The 27,306-nt window shown below is 35.2% G+C and overlaps 1 protein-coding gene across 5 annotated transcripts in view; it reads right to left on the bottom strand.

Moving 5' to 3' along the window:
• SESTD1 (SEC14 and spectrin domain containing 1) overlaps nucleotides 1-27,306 on the bottom strand; it is a 151,453-nt gene that overhangs the window by 22,830 nt on the left and 101,317 nt on the right. For all 5 annotated transcript variants that reach the window (XM_058440648.1, XM_032755261.2, XM_058440654.1 and 2 more), the window contains 5 exons: nucleotides 21,134-21,247; nucleotides 19,139-19,236; nucleotides 16,266-16,321; nucleotides 13,547-13,758; nucleotides 2,236-2,358 (listed from right to left, as the gene is read on the bottom strand). In XM_058440648.1, the coding sequence (XP_058296631.1) occupies nucleotides 2,236-2,358; nucleotides 13,547-13,758; nucleotides 16,266-16,321; nucleotides 19,139-19,236; nucleotides 21,134-21,247 (603 nt within the window). The remainder of the gene's footprint in view (nucleotides 1-2,235; nucleotides 2,359-13,546; nucleotides 13,759-16,265; nucleotides 16,322-19,138; nucleotides 19,237-21,133; nucleotides 21,248-27,306) is intronic.

The following is a 27,306-nucleotide window of genomic DNA, read 5'->3' as shown; positions in this document are numbered from 1 at the left end:
TTTTCTTTAGGTCATGTCTATAAATGCAGATGTCAATGTATATGTATATTCCTAAGTATTAAAAGTAAAAGAATGAAAAAATACTGTAGCTTAAGCATACCTGTAAAATCTAGTAGCTTTCTCTAAAAGACAGCTAGAGAAATGATCCCCCCGGGTATCAAGAGATCTGTGTTTTAACTATAGTCCAAATATTCATTGATCAAAAAACGTAGCTTCCCAGTTTTTTTAACTATAAAATAAGATGAAGATATTAGAATAATCTATAAGGTATTTTGAAATTCAAAAGTATTATATATTGGTTCCACATTATCAGTAAGCTTAAGCACATGGGAAGGGCCACCCTTAAGCGATGTTTCTTTAAGCTGATTTTGAAAACCTTATAAATATATTAAAAATACAAAACCAACATCTGAACATAGCAATTTCTATGTATATCATCTGCAATTTCATCCATACTATACGCAATATAAAATTTGCTATTGAATTCTTTTTGTAAACTTAGAGTATAGTACAGTATGTATACAATCCAATTTCTAACTATATTTCTCTTGGCATTTAAAAAAATAATAAAATATAGATAAATCCTGTCTTTAGAATCCTCATGTGTCATGTGTCCTTCCTAAAAAGAACTTTTGGAATACTTTCATAACTAAATCCCCTTAGGTGAAGTCTAGAATGTTCTAGAGTAAATACAGTTTTCAGGAACTAAAGAGAGGAACAAATTGTAGACTCTAACTATAGTAACATGTTCTAGAACAGTCTACCAGGTTCAAATAAATCACAATCCATGTTAAACAAAACAAAACAAAACAAAACATTATTTTAAAAGTATCAAGAGAATTAAAAGATTATATCCTCAGGAACAGGGTTTGTAATATGATTATTTTAGTATAAAAGGAAGAACCATTATGTTGGAACCTGTGAAATGCATAAAATAAATCGATTTTCAATTATGAGATTTCATTTTCAAGTTTTTTACAAGTACTAATTAGAAAAATTGCAAGGAATATATGTGTAGTGCCTTTAGACAATTCCAAATCTTGTAATATCTCTTACTATTCCTTCGGCTAGATTACAACTGCTTTAGGGTATAGTAAGTAGATTTTCTGCCAATATCAGTAATTGTTATACCTGATTTACAGAATATTATTAAGAAAACAATATGAGGAAACTAAGCAAAATGGAATACATTTAGAAGAAAAATAAGAATCAGTTATCGTTAAATTCTAGTAAAGATGAGATTTACTCATTCAAATTTATTCCCAAGCAACCATATTACTTACTCTTTAATCTTGTTTAGTTAAAAATGGACATTTCCTAATACTATCCAACATAATTACAGGAAAGAAGAAACGTTGCAGAAATTAATGTTCAGATGGTACTTAATGCTCAACTGGGTCCAGAGTTTAACATTTTGACCAACTTTTTAAAGACAACCTAAGGAGAAGGGAATTAATGGATTCAAATTTTATTTTTCCAATTTTGTATTTAATCTATTTTAAATTACCAAAGTAATATGACCTTGGGGAGAGGGGGGTGAGCTACCCAGTCCACAAACTGGATGATCTCTTTCTCAGTAATGAAGAATTAACTATAACAGAGCAGGAGCTTAACGAACACCAGCTTCTTTCACATAACAAGTTGTTAAATTTTAAATTATCTTTAATAATTATTATCTATAATCTGCTTAAGAATCTACTTATTTCCCAATTTTCTACCTGTAATTTGTCTGATTACCCCTTTCACAAATACAAAAGGGACCCCTAAATGCTCAGAGAATGGAAAAATATTCTGCATCCTCTGGACTTACTCTCCATCAGTTGTGTTTAATGCAGCAATTCTGCTATCACTCTCAGGCATTTAATTGTACTATATACTCCCAATGAAGCGGGGGTGGGGGGGTCTTGAAAACAGAAGTTCTGTCACAGACTACAGATGAAAGCTCTATTTTTGTATTATCACTCTTTTTTCTGTCACTGTAGCTTTTAAAATTTCATGCAAATTGTGCTTCTATAAAAATATAATTAAACTGCATTAGAGACAAAACCAAAAACTACCTTCTAATTAACATGTACTAAGTAATCAAAATGTACTTTATGACCTCTAGGCACTTAACAAACTGTACTTCATGCCCCATACCAAAGTTTGCAGCAACTTATTACTCAGAACCACATATGCTACTAATTACCCACGTTCATAATAGCATTGTAACTTGCAGAGGAAAAAGCCTCTCACACTGTGCTGGCTCTCAATCTCTTCGTGTTTCTGCTGTAGGGCCTGGGAGGCCCTAATGGAGTCTCCAATGCCCCATTGGGCTCTTAGTTGTTCTGATCCAGGCCCTTCTAGCCAGTTCACAACCTATAAACAAAAGTTGAGATAACATTTTTAAAGAATCAGAAACTTTTCAAACTTTCATTCTAATTTATTTTTCCCCTCCCAAAGTTCCCCAATTATTTTTAATGTAAATTATTTAAATTTTATCACATAGGCAGTAAATATTTCTTTTGGAACTACACAGCTATAATGTGACAACATTTTCAAAACCTAAATGTGGAAGAATGTACACTGTAGCATCACAAGCTTTCAGCTATCTGATCATCTTCCAGGCTAAAAGAAATCTGGAATGCTTCTATAAAGGATTAAAAATTAACTTACGATAAGAGAATCAGAGAATCATAAGATTTAGAGTTGGAAGAAACATCAGAAATGATATCAGTCAAAGTTCTTAACTAACATTTAAGAAAACTGAGTTTCAAAGAGATTAAGTGACTTGCCCAAGATAACATAATCCATCATTGAAAAACTGGACTAACAGCCATATGTTCTAACTCATAGTCTAATGTTCTTCCCAAGCATTGAAAAAACCGACTGAATTAACTATTATAAAGTTAATATACCACTTTATCATTTCAAAAATAGAATTAAAAACTAATTAGAATTATACTAATGTAATAATATACCCTCTTGGAGTCTTCTTAGGATCAACCAACATTCAGACCCACAAAAGGCCCCACTGGCACCAGTCTGCTAGTAAGGATATAGGGTGGGAACTATAGTTTGCCAGGATGACAGCATCAGGAGTTCTTCAGCTGAGTCCCTCAAGCAGGTATAAGGAGATAAGATCAGTATGGGGCAGATATGGGAGACACTCTGGCATCAAAATGTGATACCCCACAGGACTATGCCCATTGAGTCACTAAACTCAAGGACCCCCACCCCAAGTTATGCCTTCCATCATATATTAATAATTCTCCCACTCCAGATCTGGAATAATGTTTAAGCAATATTGCCTAGAACATAGTTGACATTCCAATTTTTAATCAGGTCTTCAGGGGAACAGAGCTAGAGGGTTAAGCAAAGATCAAGTTCTCATGCAGAAGGAGAGGATTGTGCTGACACCCTACCCACAATCACATACACTCTGAAACTACAAACACATTGTGGAGTAATTTTAGTGGAAAAAATGGTATTACCAAGCTTTACCTTTTGCCAAATTAGAAAAAGGAATTTAAGAATAGATGTATGGTTATATCCTAAATCTAAACTCAGGATAGCTCCCAAGAAGTGAATGGGGGTATCTCTGCAGCATAATATTATAGACCCAGTGGGTAGGCTTAATGTAGAACTTTATAAAAGAGCAGTGCAGATACACATTTCTGCTGTTACCAGGTTAAAAAAATATATTTCTAAATCTAACAGTTCATGGATCTTTTTACAATTATATAAAAATACCACATCATAAAGAAAAATCACATAGGCACTCAGCCCTGTCTGGATATCCACAGATTTTCATGCTTGAATTCAACCAATCACAGATTGAATATATTTGGGAAAAAAAAAATCAAGCACAAAAAAATAATAATACAACAATTTAAAGATACAAATAATAAGCCAGTACACTGTAACAGCTATTTTCATAGCATCTGCATTGTAGTAGACATTATAAGTAATCTAGAGATGATTTAATGTATATAAGAGGGTATCCATAGGTTATATGCAAATATTATGCCATTTTATACGAGACTTGAACATCTTTGATCTTGGTATCCACAGTCTGCAGGGCGTCGTTGAACCAATCCACCACAAATACCAAGGGACAACCATATTCTATTTCCTTCCATTAATTTTTCACCTGCATAAGGGTTTTCATATGCTACTCCAGATTTCAGTGTTATAGCCAATTCTCATAGATAACAAGTAGTTTTCATCCTGTTTTTCACTTACTTAGCATTAAACTATAATACTTTAATGATTTTCCACTTGGCTATTGTTATTATAACATAATTTTCAATGACTTTGCAAATCCTTTTTTCAGAAGGCCAATCCTGTTGCCTGCCTGCCTCCATCTCTCCCATCTGTCCAACCAACCAAGCAATCAACCCACTCTTATTAAGAGCTAAGTAACGTACTGCCTCAAATAACTATTGTACCTGCTATGAATACTTCAATTCTCTATTGTCGGGAGCATAGAATGTTTCCAATTTCCATCAATTCTAAGTAATTCTATGACTAATGCATATATAGCAGTTATATATAACATTTTTTTCTCTGTTTTATTTTCCCAGGAAAGGTTTCCAATAGAGATCTTCTTGGGTCCAGTGATGATGTAATACTAATGCTTGTTAATATACTTTATAAAATTGCTCTCTAAAGCTCGTTTCTATCTGAAATACCCAATTAATGATAGTTTGAACTGTAAATAACCTCTACAAGGTATATAAACTATTGACTGTTAATATACTTTATAAAATTGCTCTCTAAAACTCGTTTCTATCTGAAACATCCACCAATTAATGACAGTTTGACCTACAATAACCTCTATAACGTATACAAACTATTGGATTTTTTGTTGTTGTTTTTTGTTTGTTTTTGAGACAGAGTCTTGCTCTGTTGCCCAGGGGAGAGTGCAGTGGCACGATCACGGCTCATTGCAACCTCTGCCTCCCAGGTTCAAGCGATTCTCCTGTCTCAGCCTCCTGAGTAGCTGGGATTACAGGCGCCTGCCACCACACCTGGCTAATTTTTCTATTTTTAGTAAAGACGGGGTTTCACCATCTTGGCCAGGCTGGTCTCAAACTCCTGACCTCGTGATCCACCCGCCTCGGCCTCCCAAAGTGCTGGGATTACAGGCGTGAGCCACCGCCCCTGGCCCAAACTGACTATTGTTTTTAAAATACTTCTGCCAATTGAAAAAACGGAAATCTTTCCATGTACTTTTTAAAGATTAGTGATTGAATACATTGCAAATGTTTGCTTATTCAAGGTATGTGATATTTTGTGATTTATCTCTTCATGTTCTTTGTTCATTTATGTTCTAGAGTCTTAAAGAACTAATATTAATATATAAACTTGTCCCTTCTCTTTATAAGGCTTAATACTAGAAAGAAGGCTAGGCACAGTGGCTCATACCTGTAATCCCAGCACTTTGGGAGGCTGCAGTGGGCAGACAGCTTGAGCTCAAGAGTTCAAGACCAGCCTGAGCAACATAGTGGGACCCTGTCTCTACTAAAAATACAAAAATTAGCCAGGCGTGGTATGCACACCTATAGTCTCAGCTGCTCAGGAGGCTGAGAGTGGAGAATCGTTTGAGCCTGGAAGGCGGAGGTTGCAGTGAGCTGAGATTGCACCACTGCACTCCAGCCTGGGTGACAGAGTGAGACCCTGTCTCAAGAAAAACAAAACCCAAAAATCTAGAGAGCAAAACTCAAAAACAAAAAAGTCAAAGTATTATTGTTGACTCAGTGGAACAGCCTAAGTGCTAGAACTTTCTACTGGCTAAACTCTGTTTTCACAGCACTAAGTTCATCTGCAAAGCTGTATTATCAGACGCTCTTTAGAGTGCAATGGTTTTTTCCTCAACACATCCACTTTTTCTGCGTTACTCTTCTGTATGAGTTATCTTTGGAGGGCTAGGGTACTAGGATCCTGTTTCTCTCTGCTAGCTTGGAGAAAGTATCACTTTTTCACAAAAGATACAGATAAGCATTGTGATACAAAGAAAGCCCTAGCCATGATTCTGAATTCTGAATTCTCGTTCTGCCACTACTAGTGGGTCTGAATTTTGGCTCTGCTTCTTCTAGTTGAAAGACTTTGGTTCCTCATCTTTTAAATGATGTTAATGATACCTACAGTACAGGGCTGTTGTCAGGATTATGTCAGTCATTATATGTAAGACAGCACAGTAATGATACTAATAATTGTTAGCCTCTAGGCTTTTCTTACTTTTTCTGTAGCCTAGTTCCCTCTGTCCACTAGCTCTTTATGAAGTTTATTTCACATCTGCATTTTACAGTAACAACCCTGAGTTTCTTGAGAAAGCCCCTGAACTACTGTGTCTGACACTTTAAAAAATAGAAATAAAAAGAACGAGTTTTAAGGAAACATAGGTAAACATTTTAAAACAATTTTCCATGTCATTTTGGGAATCAACTGCTTCTCATTTATCACTATGTGTTACAAATACAGATATAGAAACATAGTGATAAAATGACTTTTAAGTATTTAAATAATGTAATTATTTTACTAGAAATATCTAAGTTCTAAAAATAAAAGTGGAACAAATGCATCTAAAAAATTTAACTAACAATGTATAGTTTTTAGAAACTTAAGACATCATTAAACATTTAGACTTTGATTTTAGAATAATCTAGAAACAAAAGAAGCAGGTTAATATAAATCGTGATAGCTGGGGATAAACAATCCATTAACATGGACCTTTTAAAATGCCGTAAATTGAAAAAGAAATCTTAAATAAAGCAAAGATATCTCCTTGCCTCAAAAAACCAGTTACATAGTAATGGACATATATATATATATATATATATATATATATATATATATATATGGCCTTAATATAGGCTGAAAGTAATTTCCCTTAGTATACAACATCAGTAATGTACACATAGTAAATATATGTCTATTTCTAATAAAAATGATGCAAATTGAGGTTGATGCCCCAGTAAACAAGTCTATTTAAATGCATTAATAATGGCAGTTTGCCAAACTAGGTTAAAACTTAATTTCAATCAGGACATCTTGCTCAATCAATCTGAATATTAACTTACTGGAAAAACAGTTCTATGCCCAATCCATATCAACGTGACCCTTCAGATGGTTACATTTATATGCAAAGTATAACCTTGGAGCTATGCTTTTAGAATCCACCATGAAAAATATTTACACTGGCCAAAAATGCCTGTGACTATCCATGCTTCTTGCATGGCTAGGCTCATTTTTAAAAACTGCATGACAGAACATGTAGAAGTATGCAAAGTCAAACCAGGCAGAAGGGCATGGCAAGCAAATGTCAACCATCTAACCTGGAGAAAGAGTATGGGGAACTGAGAATACAGCCTCCAGCTGTATGCTTATGCAATGCAGTGTATTCTGTTTGGCATCTATGATTCCTCTCTACAGAGGAAGAAAAGCACATGGATGATTCTAGAAATAACATTTGCAGTGCTGGCAGTAATTACTGCCACAGTAAATAATGAGCATGATGACAGCACATTTCAGTGAAGTGGCACTGTCTGCTACCCAGAAGCATGTGAAATCTAATTTTTAATTTTAACAGCAGCAGCAGTATAGAGAATCTCTGCATACCACATGAAGTCTTGTGCTACCGATTTGAACTGTGGGGAATCATGGATAAATATCATGGTTATTACTTATATAATTTATCTATCAAAGCAATTGATTCCTCTTGCATTATGTTTTCAGTAATGAGTCAGAAAAACAAAAGAAGTTTGAAACAATTAAATTTTCACTGATTTAACACAGAGATACTCAGTTTATAATTATCTTTATACAAGCAAAAAAATTTTCACATTTTCGTCAAATTTGTAAGACTGAATATAGTATGATTCATGCTCTGTGTGACCAACATATGATCAATGTTACTATATAGTTCAATATATATTATCAAATAGTAATCATTTTGGCAAGGGATATGGATATTTCCTTAAAATGTGACCTGTGAAAAACAGAGTGCAGAAAACATTATATGCTGAATATTATTGTTCAAACAAATTCACTTGTTATCTTGATTAAGAAAACTGAATATGAAGTTTACCAGTTTTTAACAGTAATCTCATTACCATCATCACCATCATTATAAATATAATCATCGTCATCTTCTTTCTCCAGTTTCTTCCTTACCCAGTTGAGCTGGTCCGTCATTTAAAAATGTGTTTGCCAATCCATTAACTCCTTTGCCCCTCTGTCTTTCTGTCATAATCACTTAACCCATTTAGCAAAGTACAAATGCTGGATAAATCCTGTCACCCATGTTTTTGGTGCCTGAACCTCAACAGCCAGCCATGAATTGTCAGATAGGGTTACATAAAAAGCCAGAAAGGTTCTGCAATAAATTCAAGATCAACACTACCCCAAAATACAGCTACATTTTTGTGATGTGAAAGTTGTCCGAATCAAAATGGAGTCACTAATATTGGGGGAAAAATAAACAACCCTGACAAATAGTGCCAGAGAAAGTTATGGTGAGAGGTTCTCATGCTTGTATGCCTGCTAACAAAAACTAGAGGACTGCAAAAATCAAAACTATACACAAAGGCACTGCAACTTCACACAAAACATACTTCTGCAGCCTGGGAGGCATGGTGAAACCCCATTTCTACACAAAATACAAAAAAAACCCAAAAACAGCTGGGCATGGTGGCATGTGTCTGTAGTCCCAGCTACTCAGGAGGCTGAGGTGGGAGGGTCACCTGAGCCCGGGAGGTCAAGGCTGCAATGAGCCATGATCAGGTCTCTGCATTCCAGCCTGGGTGATAGACTGAAACCCTGTCTCAAAAAAAAAAAAAAAAAAAAAAATCCTTCCACAAGGACATCTGTCCAGCAATTGCCTGTCCAATATCAGAAGCGCATCGCCCTTGTTATTGATCTTTAGAACCAAAGACAATATTTCAAAACAATTATGTAATCCTCATTTTTTTGCCTTTAAAAACGTTTGTCTTCCTTTACCTCTCTGAATATGCACACAGCTTACTATGACATGCGTATTCCCATTGTAATGTTCTATTCTCTAAAACAAATAATCTCTTCCTTTTAGAGAGCCTCTCACTGTTATTTAAGTTGACAGTGATAATTTCACTCTTCGATTCCCCACAAAGAAAATTTTTAATCACCTCCACTGTATTCAAACCACTGATCCTCTTTAACCATCACCCCTGCAATTTGTACCATCAAGCAGAATGCCTTTTCCTCTTTATGAAAAAAAAGACACATCACACAGTAACTCCTTCAAACTTCCTGATGCCTGATTTACACACAGAGCACCTCTGGACTCATCCTAAAACTGCCCCTATAAACTTTATAAAATTAATCAGGGAAGAAAGAAAGGGGAGAAATGAAAATATACCAAGCTTGCAGCAGGCTGAACATTGTTAGGTCAGCTCAGTCTCACCTGCTTCCTCATAGTTGTTTGGTGCCTATTGACCTAGAATCATGGACCCTGTTACAAGATTATAGTTCCTCTTAACTGTTCTATAAATAACAATCTAAACATAATGAATCATTAAGTTTTCACTTTGAGATATTCCTTCAGGTCCTGCATACTGACGAAACTACTCTGCCAGCTGGTTTGAAGGACCCCACTGACTCAGCTGGTCTAAGGGGCCCCACAAGACGCCAACTCACCAAATGATGCAGTTTTCATATCCTGTTGACTTCATCTCCCTTGCCTCAACCAATCAACAACCCCAATTTTCCAGCCCCTTACCCTCCATGATCCCTTAAAAACTCCAGCTCAGAACTCCTCGAAGAGATGGATTTGAGGGTCTCCTCCCATTTCCTTGCTTGGTGCCCTGCAATAATTAACTTTGCTGTATTCCTGCTGTCTGTGTAACTGGTCTGTTACTGGCCAGAGGTCATAGGAACCTCATGGTCCTATGGTAATCCTAGCCATCCTTCCTGCGACACAGAAGGAGCTCTTGCTCTTACATTCTAAAGCGAATCCCTTCTATTGTGCTTTGATTCCGTTTACGTCCACCTTGTTGGGAACTTGATAGTATTAATTATTCCTTCTCTCTTGTGTATTCAACCTCTCCCCCCAACACTTTACAGCAATCTTTAAAGTTTTTCATACCATGAAAAGAAAGAACAACTATCCTTACCCCTCCTATAGGCTAAATTGTGTCCCTCCCCTCAAAAATACATCTGTTGAAGTCCTGACCCCCAGTACCTCAGATTCTAACAATATTTATTAGGAGACATTCTTTAAAGAGGTAATTAACCTAAAATAAGGTCTTTAGGGTGGGCCCAATCTAAATATATGACTGGTATCCTTATAAGGAGAGGAAATCTGGACACACACACATACAGAGAGAAGACAATGTGAAGACAGGCAGAAGATGGCCATTGTCAAGTCAAGGAGAGAGGCTGGAACAGAGCATTCCCTCATGGCCCTCAAATGAACCAATCCTGCTGAAATCTTGATCTCAGAACTGCAAGAAAATAAATTTCTGTTGTTAAATCACTTAGTCTGTTTGCTACGGCAGCCCTCGCAAAGCAATACAATCGCTCTTCCACCACTTATAGCCATTACTCTATTTCTCATCTTTCCTTCAGAGACAGGGTTATTAACCACTTGTCTATACTCATTGCTTCCTTCACCACACCTCCCTTTCATTCCTGAATTCACTCCACTGTTGCTCTTGGCCTTGCCACTCCATGCCCTGTGGTCACCAGTGACCTCAATCTTGTGCTTTCTAACAGACATTTTAAGTCCTTTTATTCAACCTTTCAACAGCATTTGACAGGGTTGTAACTCCTTCCCTGTAATGCTTTCTTCCCTTGGTTTCCATGACAAAGAACTCTTCACACTTTCTCATCTCTGGCCAGTCCTTCACTGCCTTCTTTTCAGGTGTATGCTCCTCTACCTTGCCATGAAATGTTAGAGTTTCTCAAAGTTCAGTTTAAAGCACTCTTCTTACCTCTCTCAACTTTCTCTTCGGACAATTTTCATCCACATCAATGCTTTTAATTACCATTCACTAACAGATGACAAACAAATATACCCCAGCCCAGACTTCGAAGTCTGGACCTGTTGTGGACTACCCTTCTACATATTCTCTTAGAAGTCACAGTCACCTCAAACTTAACAAGTCTGAAACCAAACTCATGATTCTCCACACTATTTTGCATCCACAGTAATATCCAAATCTTGCCCAATGTTCCCTAGGTGGGCAACACCATTATCTTGCAAGCTAAGACACCAAGTCTTACAAGTCAGAAATATGATTCGTCTCTACTATCTTCTTACTCATCCTAATCCTACTCCCATCACTCTCCTTCTTGGCACCTGGTATAGCTGCAATTTCACAGCTGTTTGTGTCATCACGTAATTATGTCCCATGAAGCAAGAACCCTATTTTTACTCACCATCACACTGCTGAGCCTTGGACAATGTCGTACTATCGTAGACATTTGTTTTTTTTGAATAGATGAACTAATAGATGTTATTAATAGAAGACTCATTATGTGCCAGACACTAAATATTTTATAAAAATTACCTTCTTTAATTCTTATAACAGTCCTATTAAGTAGGTATTATTGTTGTTGTTGTGGTTACTGTTGTTATCCTCTGCTTACTGAAGAGGAGACTATGACATAAGGACTTTCTTTTTCCCCAAGGTCAAGCAGCTTGGAAGTGGTAGAAGAGGGTAGATTCAGATTATTTGAGTTCAGAATATGATTTTTGTACTGCTCTGCTACTCTATTTTAGTGGTTTTCTAAGATAATCTCAAGCTAATGGGCTAAAACTTACCTGAATTTAAAACAAACCCTTTAACTTATGAATGAAGTCCATGGAAAAAGCCACATACAATTAACGTATGCTCAGAAATCTCCAGTTTATATGTGGTTATCATGGAATCAATTCTAAATCCTTTTGCCTGAAATTCAACATCTTCCATGATCCAACTCCTTCCTTCCTTCCTTCCTTCCTTTCAAATATTTTTTCCCATGACATCCTGATGCCCTAATTTGAGAAGTCATGAACTAGATCAATTGTGCAGGCCAATTCTGGCCCACCACCTGTTTTTGTGTAATAAATAAAAGTTTATTGGAGAATGGCCACACATGTTGGTTTATACAATGTCTATATCTGCTCTTGTACTATAATGGCAGAGTTAAGCAGCCACAGCTGCAAGAAAGACCGTATGGTCCACAAAGTCTAAATGTCTGGAATTTTACAGAAGTTTGCCAGCAACTGCACTAGACCTCTAAAGTAGAGTCTAGTTCAACAGAAATACATATAACAACTACCACTGATTGAGAGCTGGATTCTTTCCAAACACTAGCCTTTCAAAAGGGGTACTATTATTCCTGTTTCAATTAAGCAAAGAAGGCAGAGAAGGAAAGAAAGAGAGGAAAAGAGGAAAGAAAGAAGACAGATCAAGCGAGGCTCAGGTAGGTGAAGTATTGTGAATGGTCACACAGCTAAGTGGAGAAACTGGGATTGGGATCACGCTCTATGACTCAAAAAGGCCATCCACTTCCCACTGTGCCTACTGCTTCCTTTTTCAACAGAACTTGGGATTCTACGCTGCTATGATTTACTCATGCTACTCTTCATCCTCCACAAAATGCCAGTTCTTTCAAAACCTATCACTGCCTGGTGAAATCAGCTACATTCTGGGAGGACAATCTCAAATGCTACCTCCCCCACTAAGTCTTCCCAGATTACCTGCAGCTAGAGAAATAATCCATCCTGTAAGTGCCCATAACCTCTCAGTCATGTCCTTGTGACCCTTAACATTTTCTCTCCTTAAACTTATTGATAGCAAAAACCAAGTCTACCTTTATATCCTGTAAAAAAAACCTAGCACAATGCCTTCCACAGAGGAATCACTTAATAAATGTTTATCTAATGAGTGAATGAACCTAGATTTAAAAATTAGGATGTTTCCAGTTTGCATTTTTAAATAAAATATTCAAAGATTTATTTTCTTAATTATTCAACATAAAAATCCAGAGTGTAATCTAAATAGTAGAAATGTCTTCCTTTAGTATTTTTAGTATTTTAAATAGTAAATAAAATAAAAATAAATTTTAAAAGAAATTAAAATTCCTAACTAAATACATTTAATATTTTCTATCAGTATTATAAAAAAATTCAATATTAGAATCATTTGCATTACATGTGTTATTTTGTTAAGATAGAAATACTCTTCATAATACCCAAATTACCAAAATCTAAGTTATTAGAAATTAACAATAAATCAAGTATCAATAATGAAATGTTATTTATTCCAAGATACACTGAGACCACTGATGACGTTTCCAAGAACCAGTTATTTTTGAAGTTCATTGTTACACTAAGCTGAATGCTCAATGTCATCACTGTGAAAATAACATAACTTTTAATTCAAATACTATTTGTAAAACAATACATAATTTAAAAGTTTTAGAATCCAGTTTGATGTGTTCTAAGGTTTTCTATATAGTATATATAAGACTTAATAGTCACATAGTAGAAATTATAAGGAATTAAAAAGAGTTAAATATATTCAAATCAGACACCTACCTGCATCACCTTCTGTTGAATCTCTTCTAACTGTGTGCGCTTGCTACGTTGCCTACAAACTTCCTGGTAGCGGGTGTATTGCTCTCGGAGTGAATCTAACAATTTCATAACCTGTGGCTGTGCGAGAAGTTCATCATCCATAGGAGACCATGAAACCCCTCCATCTGAGCCATTAAATCGACGCTGCTGTAATTCGGATAACAATTCATGCCCTTTACAAATAAAAGATACTTGAAATTAATATCTCTAAAGAAATGCAATTCTCACTTCTCAATATTCTCAATTCTAGTCCCTTGTTTTTAAAACCTATCTACCTACATATCTACCGGTTACAAATGGAATTTAAAAATGTACGTATCACAATAAATAGGAAAACTGCACATATTAATATGTATATGTGTGTGTACATATATATTATGTAAACTAGATAGTATATTAAAATGCTATATCATATATCATAGACACACCATAGAAATACTATACTACATATTAAATATGGCATATATACAGTTTATATATTTTTTCTATCAATCACATTTTTGTTATTGGTGAATTCATTACTCAGGATACTGTGCCAAACAATCCTATTTCCCTGTAGAGCAAAATTATACTGTGGGATTTCTGTCTGATGGTACTAATCCAAGTAATATGTTGTAGGATTTCAGTATTAATCCATATTCTCAATCATAGTATTTAAAAAAAAGGTGACAGTATAACGAATGATTAAACGGAGAAAGTTTTTATTACAAGTACAAAATAGTATTTATATAATCCCTATTTATAAGAATCTTCACAATATATTAACTGTGAATAATAACGGGCCATACTAGTGTTAGAACTGCAGTGAATGTGTCTCAATTACAGCAAACCCATGTAGAAAATCCACTCATACATGAGAAACTACAACTGTAGAATGTGCAACAACTAAAGCTGTAGATATTAAATAATTTTAAAAGTAAATAAGGTAAAAATTGTTTTTGTGACTAATATTCAGGCATCAAAACAATACACGCACTTAAATTCTCTTCCTTATTTAGAATAATATCCTAAATTTAAATGGCTTTCAACATATAGCAACTGAACTTTTATTATGGTTTGGAGGTATTTCTAATTTCTAAAAGTACCCATGATTGTTCTAAACCTCTTCGTTTTATACTCTTTCAATACTTCCTTTAAAAGTTAATAGCATATAAAATAGGATCTAGTAGGATATAAAATTAAATTTAAAATAGAAATTGTAAAAGCTTCTTATTCAATGAATTAAAATAAAAAGCTTTCAAGCTGTTAAACATATATATGGAATTAAGTTTTAAATCTAGAGCAGTATTTTTACTGACAGTCTACTGTACCTGCTAAGTAGATAATAATTCAGAGATTACAAGTACTTCTTTGTTCTCTAACAAAATAAGCTGTATATCATACTGGAAGAACTTAGGACACCTGAATCAATACAACAAATATATTCAGAATTTACTTCTTTATTATTTATTACATTTTATAATTGGAAAAATAACTGTTCTAAAGGTTTGTGCAAAGTCTTTTTATATATATTCATAAAAGCTATGAATATCAGAATACATTTTTTTTTCTACTTTGACAATTGTCACCCTTAATATTTTCCTTGTGGATATCATTTTCATTAGAGAAGCAGCATAGCATAATGATTTCAAAGAGCATGCTTTGAAATCAAACTGTCTAGGTCCAAGTCCCAGCTCCAGCATTTACTAGCTGTGTAAGCTCTATAAGTTACTTAACCTTTTTATGCTTCAGCTTTCCCATCTTAAAATTGGAATGACTATTTCACAGGACTGAAATGAGTTAACATATGTAAAGTGCTCAGACAGCATGTGGCACACAGTAGGATTAGAATTATGAGCTATTATTAAAAAAAGATTAGAAATAAAGTTGAGGTATTTCAATTGGAAAAAATTACAATTTGATTCTCCTAGAGTTTGTGAAACTGCTACTAGAGATATTTGGGTTGGAATATACATATCAGGCAGCACTATGTGCAAGGCTTTGCAAGGTGATAAGTGTTTTTACATCGATGATTACAAAACAGTAGAGCTTTGGCTTTGGATTTAGCTATGGAGAGAGAGCTTAATAGTTACTTGATCTTCAGCAAATCATTTTCTATTGCTAAGCCTTGGCTTCCTCCAGTACAAAATAGATAAAATAATACTAATTATCTCAAAGGCTTGTTAGGAGAATGAAAAATAAACAACCCAGTGAAATAAAAATTTTTATCTTCATTTTATAGATAATCCAAATTTTTAAGAGAGATTATTATTAATTTTTAAAAATATTATAAAGCTGGGGTTCCCCCCACCCCCACCCTGGGCCACACAGCAGGAGGTGAGCAGCAGGCCAGCAAGCATTACTACCTGAGTTCTGCCACCTGTCAGATCAGTGGTGGCATCAGATTCTCATAGGAGCACAAACCCTATTGTGAACTATGCACGCGAGGGATCCAGGTTGCATGCTCCTTATAAGAACCTAATGCCTGATGATCTGAGGTCGAACAGTTTTATCCTGAAACCATCCCTCGCCCAGTCCACAGAAAAACCGTCTTCCACAAAACCAGCCCCTGGTCCTCAAAAATTTCCCCTTGAGTTCCTTCCACATGTACCACATTTATGCTGAATTCATGTTTATTTAATGAACCAATCAATCCAATTGGTTTATTGGATTATTATCACAAATATTTTTTAAATCTTACCTGTCTGAAGAACCGTTTCAGGATCAACCGATGGAAGAAAGTTTAAATCCACAGACCTGACAAACACCAATGGAGTAATTTTCAAAAGGCATATTTCTATCAATGTAACTTTAAAAATTCCTTTACATGTAAAAAAACAAAACAGGGGCACAAAAGTATGAAAATCTGAAGCATACCATCCTACCATGCTAACCTCTCTCAAGCATAAGGAAGCCCATTAGGGAAAAGTAAATACCAGTAGCCAGAGAAATACCAACGTAATAAATCATAAAATAACAACTTGGAAAAATATAGTTTACTGTTTTTAGTCATAATATTATTTCAAATGTATCAAAGAAGTCCATTTAGTATTTATCCAATGAGTATTTGTTTCAAAATGAAGTTTGTCACATAGTAACCCAGAAATGTAACATTAAAAAAGGGATGCAGCCATCCTCCAGTCAAAACTTTATTTACCTACAGCAATCTTTGATAGCTGTGAATATTCTGTCTTATATTCCAGGGGGGTGTGTGTGTGTGTGTGTGTCCTAGCAGTTGTACTCTCTTCCCTAATCATACTTCTTGTGCAGCTGGACATCTACCTTTATTCTCCTAAACACATACAGGAAAGAAAAGATGAAGGAAAGAAAGGGGACAAGGACCTTGCTGCTGTAACCGACTGGTCTCATGCTAAATTTTTCGCTTTTTGTCAATGGATCTGGGCCCTCAGATGCTTCCTGAGGATTGACATAAAGAAGGTTGAAAAAAAAAAAAAAGACAGTTGATAAAAATTTGCAAGAGGAGGGACTCTATTATCTGGGATCTGGGGTTTAAAGGAAACCAAGCAATAACACATCAGTTCCTTGAGGAGGAACTGGCAAATACAAGATTTTGATATTTCATGTAGTCATGGAAACCAGGACTTCCCAAAGTGTTTCCCAAAACACTGAACAAGGTATGTTTTTTTTTTTTTTTGAGATGGAGTCTCGCTCTGTCACCCAGGCTGGAGTGCAGTGGTGTGATCTCAGCTCACTACAACCTCCGCCTCCCAGGCTCAAGGGATTCTCCTGCCTCAGCCTCCTGAGTAGCTGGGACTACAGGTGCGTGCCACCACGCCTGGCTAATTTTTGTATTTTTAGTAGAGATGGGGTTTCACCATGTTGGCCAGGATGGTCTTGATCTCCTGACCTTGTGATCCAACCACCTTGTCCTCCTAAAGTGCTAGGATTACAGGCATGAGCCACCGTGCCCAGCCTGAACAAGATATGTTTTAAGGAAGCAATTAAACAGGTTTCTTTGCTGCACTGCTTCTTCAGAACCTGTAATCTGCAATATTCACAGTCATTCTCAAAGAGGGAAATACAGTCAACAGCATCAAACTCTTTGACCATGGACTCATTTTCTACAGGCACCAACATGGGATGTCTTTCCCAAGGAATATAACTAAGAAATATTAAACTTACTCTGATGGACTATCCAGAAAGCAAAGAAGTCCAGCTAATTTTCATCAAGTAACTCATGATATTTTCATTTCCTAAACCACGGCATGTATGTGTGTGATATCTACAGACACACAATCACATATTTATATACATATACAAAATTTTATAATTTTACATTTTTATATGGCATCTGTAGGATAGAAACATTCCTAACTGCTTGTGGTGACTTTAATCAGATTTACATTCAAACCACTTGTTTTCACAGTTCGACTTTGTTTTAATCAAGATTTTGTGTTAAAACTATGATCTTACACTCGAAAACTTGTTATGTGACTATATTTGGATTCATGGAATAACAACAAGCATTTTTATTAATGTTCCACTATATCTTCAAGGTCAGATTCAAAGGAGACAGATAGGATGACAGGGAACACAAGGATTCTTTCACATTTCCTAATGAAAAATTACTGTTCTAGTGACCAGTAATAATCAAGTGGCCTGAATAGTTAATTTGCTTGCTAAAGTGCTTTTTATCTGAGGAGGGGGACTTGGTCTACCAACAGAAAAGTGAAAGCTGACAAGGTTGTAAAGTTCAAGGGAAATATGTTAACATGATAAATCTAGGTAGTTACATTCAGATAATACAACTCAACTATTACTTCATTGCATGTCATAAAACACTAAATTCCCCAAGTTGAATTCATGAATATCACATATTTTACAAGAACAGAAAAAGTACTATAAGCTAGACATTTAAGTGCTAATGTATTCAAATAAGGTTATAATAATTGTATTTCAAACTGCAACTTTTTTCATATTCTTAACCAGGAAAGAAGATAACTCTAAAAAGGTAGAAAATTGTTTATTTTGAAAACATGTTGTTGAAACATTTTACCTAGTGTCAGAAAAAAGTAAATACATTACTATTAATTTAAAAATGGGCCGGGTGCGGTGGCTCACGCCTGTAATCCCAGTACTTTGGGAAGCCGAGGCGGGCGGATCATGAGGTCAGGAGATGGAGACCATCCGGGCTAACACGGTGAAACCCTGTCTCTACTAAAAACACAAAAAATTAGCCGGGCGAGGTGGCGGGCACCTGTAGTCCCAGCTACTGGAGATGCTGAGGCAGGAGAATGGCGTGAACCCAGGAGGTGGAGCTTGCAGTGAGCCAAGATCATGCTACTGCACTCCAGCCTGGGTGACAGAGCGAGACTCCGTCTCAAAAACAAAAAAAAAACAAAAAAAAGGCTTTTGTGAAGAAACTTTGATTCAAACCAATACGTTTTACATGTAAAGCAAATTCAAATTCTCATGAATATTGTACGTCAATTTTGATTGAATGAAGACTTTTTTTTACTGTAGTTCTTTTAGCTTGCATTAACAATAGAGGTATCTTTTATCAGAATAATTATAGTTTTGGAAGGATATAATTGCATGCCACTAGCCACCTACCTTTCTTTCTCTTGCTGATTTCCTTTATCACTTCCATTGTTAATCAAAGCAAGTTCATCTAATAATGATGTAGATTCCTTTGTAAACTTCTCAAAAACCTACAATATGAGTTTTATTAACATACTAAGAACAATCTTAAAAATTAATATGTAATAATGATTGTCAGTTAAGAGCAATAGAATTGGCGAGCTAGGATTTGTTTTCCTTCCCCGGCAGTTAGTGCAATTCTACCACCAGAACACAACAATGTACACAAGAGAAGACAAAACTGTTTCCTAAAGCAATGAATAGTTTCATGGATAAATAATTTTTAAAATTTAAATATATCAATAAATTATCTTCATTCTCCATTCAGATACGTGTTTCTTTGAGAAACATTTCCATTGATAACAGTTCTAACTACATACATGTAATTTAGAACATGCTATGTCTCTAATAACAGTTACAGAACACTTCTTTATGTTATTCTATCACTAACACATGTTGGTTTCATATAATAGTTGTTATATACATGCATGTAGCATTTAAAATTAGTTACAATTTTAATGATTTCTTCAAATATTTCTGAAAAGGAATTTGGGCAAGTCTGTTTAAACGTAAGTAATGAAGTGGACAATCACTTGACTGACACCACTTTTTAAATATGGTGGAAATAGGCTGGGTGCAGTAGCTCATGCCTATAATCCCAGCATTTTGGGAGGTCAAGGCAGAGGGGTTGCTTGAGCCCAGGAGTTCATGACTGGCCTGGGCAACATGGAGCCTCCATCTCTACAAAAAATAAAACCTTCGTCAGGCATGGTGGCATGCACTTGCAGTCCCAACTACTCGAGAGGCTGAGGTAGGAAGGACTGCTTGAGCCCAGGAGTTAAAGGTTGCAGTGTGTGGTGATCATGCCACTGCATTTCAGCCTGGGGCAAGACCCTGTCTCTAAATAAACTGGGTGGAAACAGAATTAGTTATCCATTCAGAGATAACCAAAAGTTCACTATTCTCCAATACAATTATCATTTAATCTAAAATGGTTAATCTGACGTTTGTTCTTTCACTAGTTCAATTAAAAAAAATCAAATTACACAGAGTTGCAGATTTCAGAAGTCTAGAATGCCAAAGATGATACATTTTCACAAATGAAAATGCTTAATCTGTCAAACTGCTCTTCAAGTTGATAATTCAAATTAATGTTTAAATATCCTCTGAGAATGGTATAGCAACTAGATCACCTCAAGAAATTATGCTACTGTTGGCTGGGAGCAGTGGCTCACACCTGTAATCCCAGCACTTTGTAAGGCCGAGGCAGGTGGATCACGAGGTCAAGAGTTTGAGATCAGCCTGACCAACATGGTGAAACCCCGTCTCTATTAAAAAGACAAAAATTAGCTGGGCGTGGTGGCGTGTGCCTGTAATCCCAGCTACTCACGAGGCTGAGGCAGGAGAATTGCTTGAATCCCAGAGGTGGAGCCGAGATTGTACCACGGCACTCTGGCCTGGGTAACAGAGCAAAACTCTGTCTCAAAAAAAAAAAAAAAAAAAAAGAAAACAAAAAAAGAAATTATGCTACTGTTATTCTAATTAAAAATTTTACAACTTTTACTGATGTTACTAATGACAGAACAGTAATAGCTAAAACTTATACAGTGCCACTATATCATGTCTGGTGCTGTTCTAAATGCTTTATATGTATATTGATTTCATTTTACCCATAATCACACAAACGTAGGTACTATTATTATCACCATATTACAGATGTGGGAATCAGGCCAAGGCAAGATTAAACACATTGTTGAAGGCCATACACCTAGCAACTAGAATCAGGATTCTAATCAAGTAAGTCTGACTTCACAGTATTTGTCTATTATGCTATAATGTGGTATGCACATATTTCTCCATTTTTGTAAAAAGAAAAAATCTATATTTTAATAGACTAAAATGATAAAAGTTATCAAAATATATCTTATTTCTATGCAATAACATTTTATCTCATTGTAATATACCAACCAGCCTCTTATTTAACCAGTCCATGTGATCATAGGTGAGACTCCCACCAAAATCTTCTGTTAATTGGCATGGTTCTATATAACGAGTCAATTTGTTGGCAGACACTAAAATAACCTACAAAAAGGTTAAAAGAAAAGAAACATTTAGTAACCCACTATTAAAGTCCATGAAAGTAACTAGGAGGTAAAATTAGGTTAAAATATGCAATACTGTTTCCAACATGATGACACATTACCATTTACTTAATACAGTATTTAAAACCAATTCAATAAGTTATAGATACCTGATAAAAAATTCATCAAAAACTTTTTCTAATATCACATTTTAAAAAACAACAGGTACCAGCAGTTCAGATGAAATATTTTCAAAAATATTTTATCTTGTTTCTTTGTAATAAAAATCAGTTCCTTAATACAATGAAGTAATAAAAAATTTTCACATCATCTTAAAATTAGCTAAGGACATTAAAATGAAGAGTAAATCTGGCAATCAAAAAGTTATCCATTTTAAAGTTTTTCTAATGTTCCTTTGATTACATATAAACAAGTCCTCCAGTTGTAGAGTATAACCCACAATAACGTATGCCAATATTTAATTTTTAGTAAAAATTAGAAGATCAGAGTATTTATGAACTTGAAATGTACATATTAAAATGCTAATCTTTTAACTCTAACCTTAAAAAGATTTCAAATACAAATTAAATAAGTACCTAAGAGACCACTGCAGAACTAAATAAAACTTCAGTGAAGATACACATGCATATGAAAGAAAATACATCTATGGAAGAAAGGTATTCAAATGGTAGTGTTAATACTAAATGACATATGGAAATGTGAATTTATTAAAAATGACTTGATAAGAAAAATAATGTGTCTGGCTGGAAACAGCATTATTCCCACTCTCACAATAACAAAAGCCAGACAATCTGTAAAATTATAACTTTTTTTGGAACTCCTAAGAAAGCCACGGTTACAGGGAAACCTGTAACTAGTTTGAAGTTGAAGAGAAGGCAGGCACCACAGAGAGAAAGGTGAAAGGGGCTACCACAGAGCACATATGCGAAATTTTTGGAGCTCTTCTGTATCTTGATTATGGCAAAAATTATGTGACTATATGTGCTTGTCGAATCTCATAAAACTATACACTAAAGTATGAATTTTACTTCACATAAATTATACCTCATTAAACTGACTTTAAAAAAATTTAAAAAACGACTTAAGGAGGACTTGTGGAAGAACTCAGAAAGAGACAAATGAAAAATTTAGAAACAGACACAATATGTAAAACAAGGTACATCCATACTGTATATGAAGCTATAATATCAACAATAAATAAAGAGAAATTACCAAGACTGCTTTGCCGGAAGAAGGAAAATTTCATCCTCAGGAAGATACCATAAACATTGCATGAAAAATTCACAGAACTATGAACGCTATCAAATTTGAGTGTACAACAAATTGCTATTGATAACAATACATTAAATGGAAATTAATAGTCTTAAATATTTATATGAGGAAACAAAGCCTAGTGATGAGCTAAGTGACCCATCTAAGAAGTCAGGAGAGGAAAAAGAATAAGTCCAAAGAAAATAGAAGAAAGGAGGTGAAAAATCAGAAGTAAATATAAATTAAGATATTACAGGGGCTCAAAAAAGCCAAAACTTATTTCTCGAAAAGACTAATAAAATCAACAAACTTCTGGTAGGAGGAAGCAAGAAAAACAGTACAAATAAATAATGGTAACAACATAAAAGAGAATACAATTTCGTTGATAGCAACGGTTTAAAAGACACTAAGGACACAAGACAATTTTGTGCCAATATCTATAAACTTAGAATAGACATATTCCTATTAAAAAGTGTAACTTATCAAAACTGACATAAGAAAACAGAATACCTACAACCAATGAAGTGAATCATTAGATTCTTTATGTTTTCAGTAATCATGCTGTTAGTGATAGTTTTAGTATTGCCATTCTGCAATCACTTGATGAGGAACAAAGCCAATGAGTGAGATGGGATATTCTAATTCTGCCATCTCCAATAACCTTAAGAAAATGGGATTTTTGGCAAGGGAGGAAGGAAGATGTGGGAGAGAAAAAGCATCCTTATGGTGCTCGTTTTAAATTGGAAGTATCAGTTTAAACTCCACAATATATTTCATTTTAAATGAACACACACACACACTCTCATTCTCTCACACACACTTATATGTATGTGTATTTTCTAGTTGTGTCCCATGGAAGGTTTAGAAATAATGACCAATTTTGTAGAAATATATGTTCCTAGCATCCAGACTGTGATCTCTGAGTATCATTTCTCATAAAAAAGAATCAGGTTTTGTTAAAATAGCATTAGTCAAAAAAATAATAATTTTAAAATAAAAGGAATCACACATGATGAGTGAGCTTGGAACATCTTACCCAGACATCAAAAAAGCTATCAAAGACGACTATGGTTGTGATGAAAGGATGTGAAAAGGCTTCCACTGACCAAAGATGTGACAAGTTACAAATCAATAATAATAATAAATGCCATGAATTGAAACATTAAATACGCTTAAATCAATGAGTGCATACTGATAAAAAGAAATAATCACCATTGGACTAAGCTAGAGAACACACTTATTATAATGAAAACGAGACTGGGCACAGTGGCTCATGCCTGTAATCTCAGCACTTTGGGAGACCGAGGCAAGAGGATTGCTTGAAACCTGGAGTTTAAGACCAGCCTGGGCAATGTAAGAAAACCCAATCTCAATAACAAAAAATAAAAAATAAAAAAGGTATGTACTTGTAGTCCCAGCTACTTGGGAAGCTGAAGCAGAAGGACTGCTTGTTTCCAGGAGTTAGGCTGCAGGGAGCTATTACTGCACCACTGCACTCCAGCCTGGGGGACAGAGAACCCCACAAAGAAAAGAACGGAAGGAAGCAAGAAAGGGAAGGAAGGAAGGGAGGAAGGAAGGAAGAGATGGAGAGAGGGAGACAGAACAGCAAATAAAGAGAGAAACAAGCATTTATTTCACTTTTCATATATAAACTGTATTACTGGATAGACAAATAATAAGTTTCTCATTATAAAATGATCCCAGCTAGTAAATGAAGAAGGAATAATAGAACTAGATCATCATTTTATAATTTTTAATGAAGTAAGAGATCTAGACACTGGACATTAATGGCTGCTAATATCACAAAAAAGACAACTATTACAAATCTCATGATCAAGGAACATATCACCACCTGTGAAGAGCCTTAGAAAAAGGAAATCAACTCTAAAACTAACCACTGTCTAAATCCAACTATCGATTTATAAAAACACATGTAAATTATACCACAGGGATACTTGCAGAAATATGCAGACTACTGGAAACTCTATAGGGCAAACAATTTGGTCTCTTAAAAAAATGTATACGAGAAAGAGAAGCTAAAGATTAAAAAGCTGCATTTAAGAGACATATACAGAATCCCACAACAAGAATTACATGTTCTTTTCAAGCAAGTATGAAATATTTTAAAACTTGACTGTATATTAGTGCATAAGAAAGCCTCAGCAAATTTCAAAGGAATATATAATACAATCACAAAATTAAGCTAGAAATCAATAATCAATCATATCAGCAATCCGTATTACTGATTTCTAGCTCGCTGCAGTCTCTGCCTCCCAGGTTCAAAGGATTCTCCTGTCTCAGCCTCCCAAGTAGCTGGGACTACAGGTGCGTGCCACCATGCTCGGCTCATTTTTTTTGTATTTTTAGTAGAGACGGGGTTTTACCATGTTGGCCAGGCTGGTCTCACATTCCTGACCTCAAGTGATCCACCTGCCCTGGCCTCCTAAAGTGCTAGGATTACAGGTGTAAGCCACCGCATCTGGCCCACAACTCTTTTTTTGGGATCCACAGAAAGGCTTTCACACTAGGGAAATTAAACACAATCAGATCCCAGAAAAGAACTTTTCCTTTCTCCAAAAATGTCAAGCAATATATTAACAAGATATATAACTATATATACTAAGCATGAAACCAAGCAATATATATTTATTCTATGAGTAAATAAATTACTTGCTAAATTGAGCATGAATTCACATCTGAAAAGATAAAATCCCAGAGCACTCTCTCCTGAAAATGCAGGCCGGGCATGGTGGCTCATGTTTGTAATCCCAACGATTTGGGCAGCCAAGGTAAGAGGATTGCTTGAGCCCAGGATTTCGAGACTGCAGTGAGCTGTGATCGTGCCACTGCACTCAAGTCTGGCAACAGAGTGAGACTCTGTCTCCAAAAAAAATACAAAATATAAGGATGGTCTTTTTGCTCTTCAATTGCATCTTATTTAACATAATATTCTAAATACTGATGAAAATCTCTCTTTTGAGAAATCCCACTATCAAGTCCCTTATTTATTTTTAATTTTCCATAGGTTACTGGGGTACAGTTAGTGTTTAGTTACATGAGTAATTTCTTTAGTGGTGATTTGTGAGACTTTGGTGCACCCATCACCCGAGCAGTATACACTGCAGCATATTTGTAGTCTTTTATCCTTTGCTTCCCTCTCACCCTTTCCCCCAAGTCCCCAAAGTGTATTTTATCATTCTTATGCCTTTGTGTCCTCATAGCTTAGCTCCCACATATCAGTGAGAACACACGATGTTTGGTTTTCCATTCCTGAGTTACTTCACTTAGAATAATAGTCTCCAATCTCATGCAGGTCACTGTGAATGCCATTAATTCATTCCTTTTTATGGCTGAGTAGTATTCCATCGTATATATATGTGTATATATATGTATATATGAATATATGTACATGTGTATATACATATATGTGTATACGTATGTGTATACATATATATGTGTATACGTATATATGTGTATACGTGTATATGTGTATATGTATGTGTATATATGTATATGTGTATATATATACACACATATACACACACACATATATATACACACACACATAAATATATAACAGTTTCTTTATACACTCATTGATTGATGGGGACTTGGGTTGGCTCTATGATTTTGCAATTGTGAATTGTGCTGCTATAAATATGCATGTGCAAGTATCTTTTTTGTATGATGATTTCTTTTCTTCTGGGTAGATACCCAGTAATGGGATTGCTGGATCAAATGGTAGTTCTACTTTTAGTTCTTTGAGGGATCTCCACACTGTTTTCCATAGTGGCTGTACTAGTTTACATTCCCACCAGCAGTACGAAGTGTTCCCTGATCACGGCATTCACGCCAACATCTGTTTTTTGATTTTCCGATTGGGGCCATTCTTGCAGGAGTAAGGTGATATCACACTGTGGTATTGATTTGCATTTCCCTAATCATTAGTGATGTTAAGCATTTTTTCATATGTTTGTTGGCCATTTGTATATCTTCTTTTGAGAATTGTCTATTCATGTCCTTAGCCTACTTTTTGATGGGATTGTTTGCTTTTCTTCTTGCTGATTTGAGTTCACTGTAGATTCTGGATATTAGTCCTTTATCAGATGTACAGATTGTGAAGATTTTCTCCCCCTCTGTGGGTTGTCTGTTTACTCTGCTGACTGTTCGTTTTGCCGTACAAAAGCTCTTTAATTTCATTAGGTCCCAGCTATTTATCTTTGTTTTTATTGCATTTGCTTTTGGGTTCTTGGTCATGAAATCCTTGCCTAAGCCAATGTCTAAAAGGGTTTTTCCAATGTTATCTTTTAGAATTTTTATAGTTTCAGGTCTTAGATTTAAGTCCTTAATCCATCTTGAGTTGATTTTTGTACAAGGTGAGAGATGAGGATCCAGTTTCATTTTCCTACATGTGGCTAGCCAATTATCCCAGCACCATTTGTTGAAAAGAGTGTCCTTTCCCCACTTTGTTTTTGTTTGCTACCCCTTTTACAATAGCTGCAAAAAAAAAAATACTTAGGAATATACCAAACCAAGGAGGCAAAAGACCTCTACAAGGCAAACTACAAAACACTGCTGAAAGAAATCACAGATGACACAAATAAATGGAAACATATCCCATGCTCATGGATGAGTAGAAACAATATTGTGAAAATGCCCACACTGCCAACAGCAATCTACAAATCCAACACAATCCCCACCAAAATACCACCATCATTCTTCACAGAATTAGAAAACACAATTCTAATTTTATATATATAATATATATATTATATGTGTTATATATAT

This window comes from Hylobates moloch, unplaced genomic scaffold, assembly GCF_009828535.3.
Source record: "Hylobates moloch isolate HMO894 unplaced genomic scaffold, HMol_V3 SCAFFOLD_1, whole genome shotgun sequence".
NCBI classification, from domain to species: domain Eukaryota; kingdom Metazoa; phylum Chordata; class Mammalia; order Primates; family Hylobatidae; genus Hylobates; species Hylobates moloch.
Note: the sequence above shows the minus strand (reverse complement) of the source record. Positions and strands in the feature narration are given on the sequence as shown.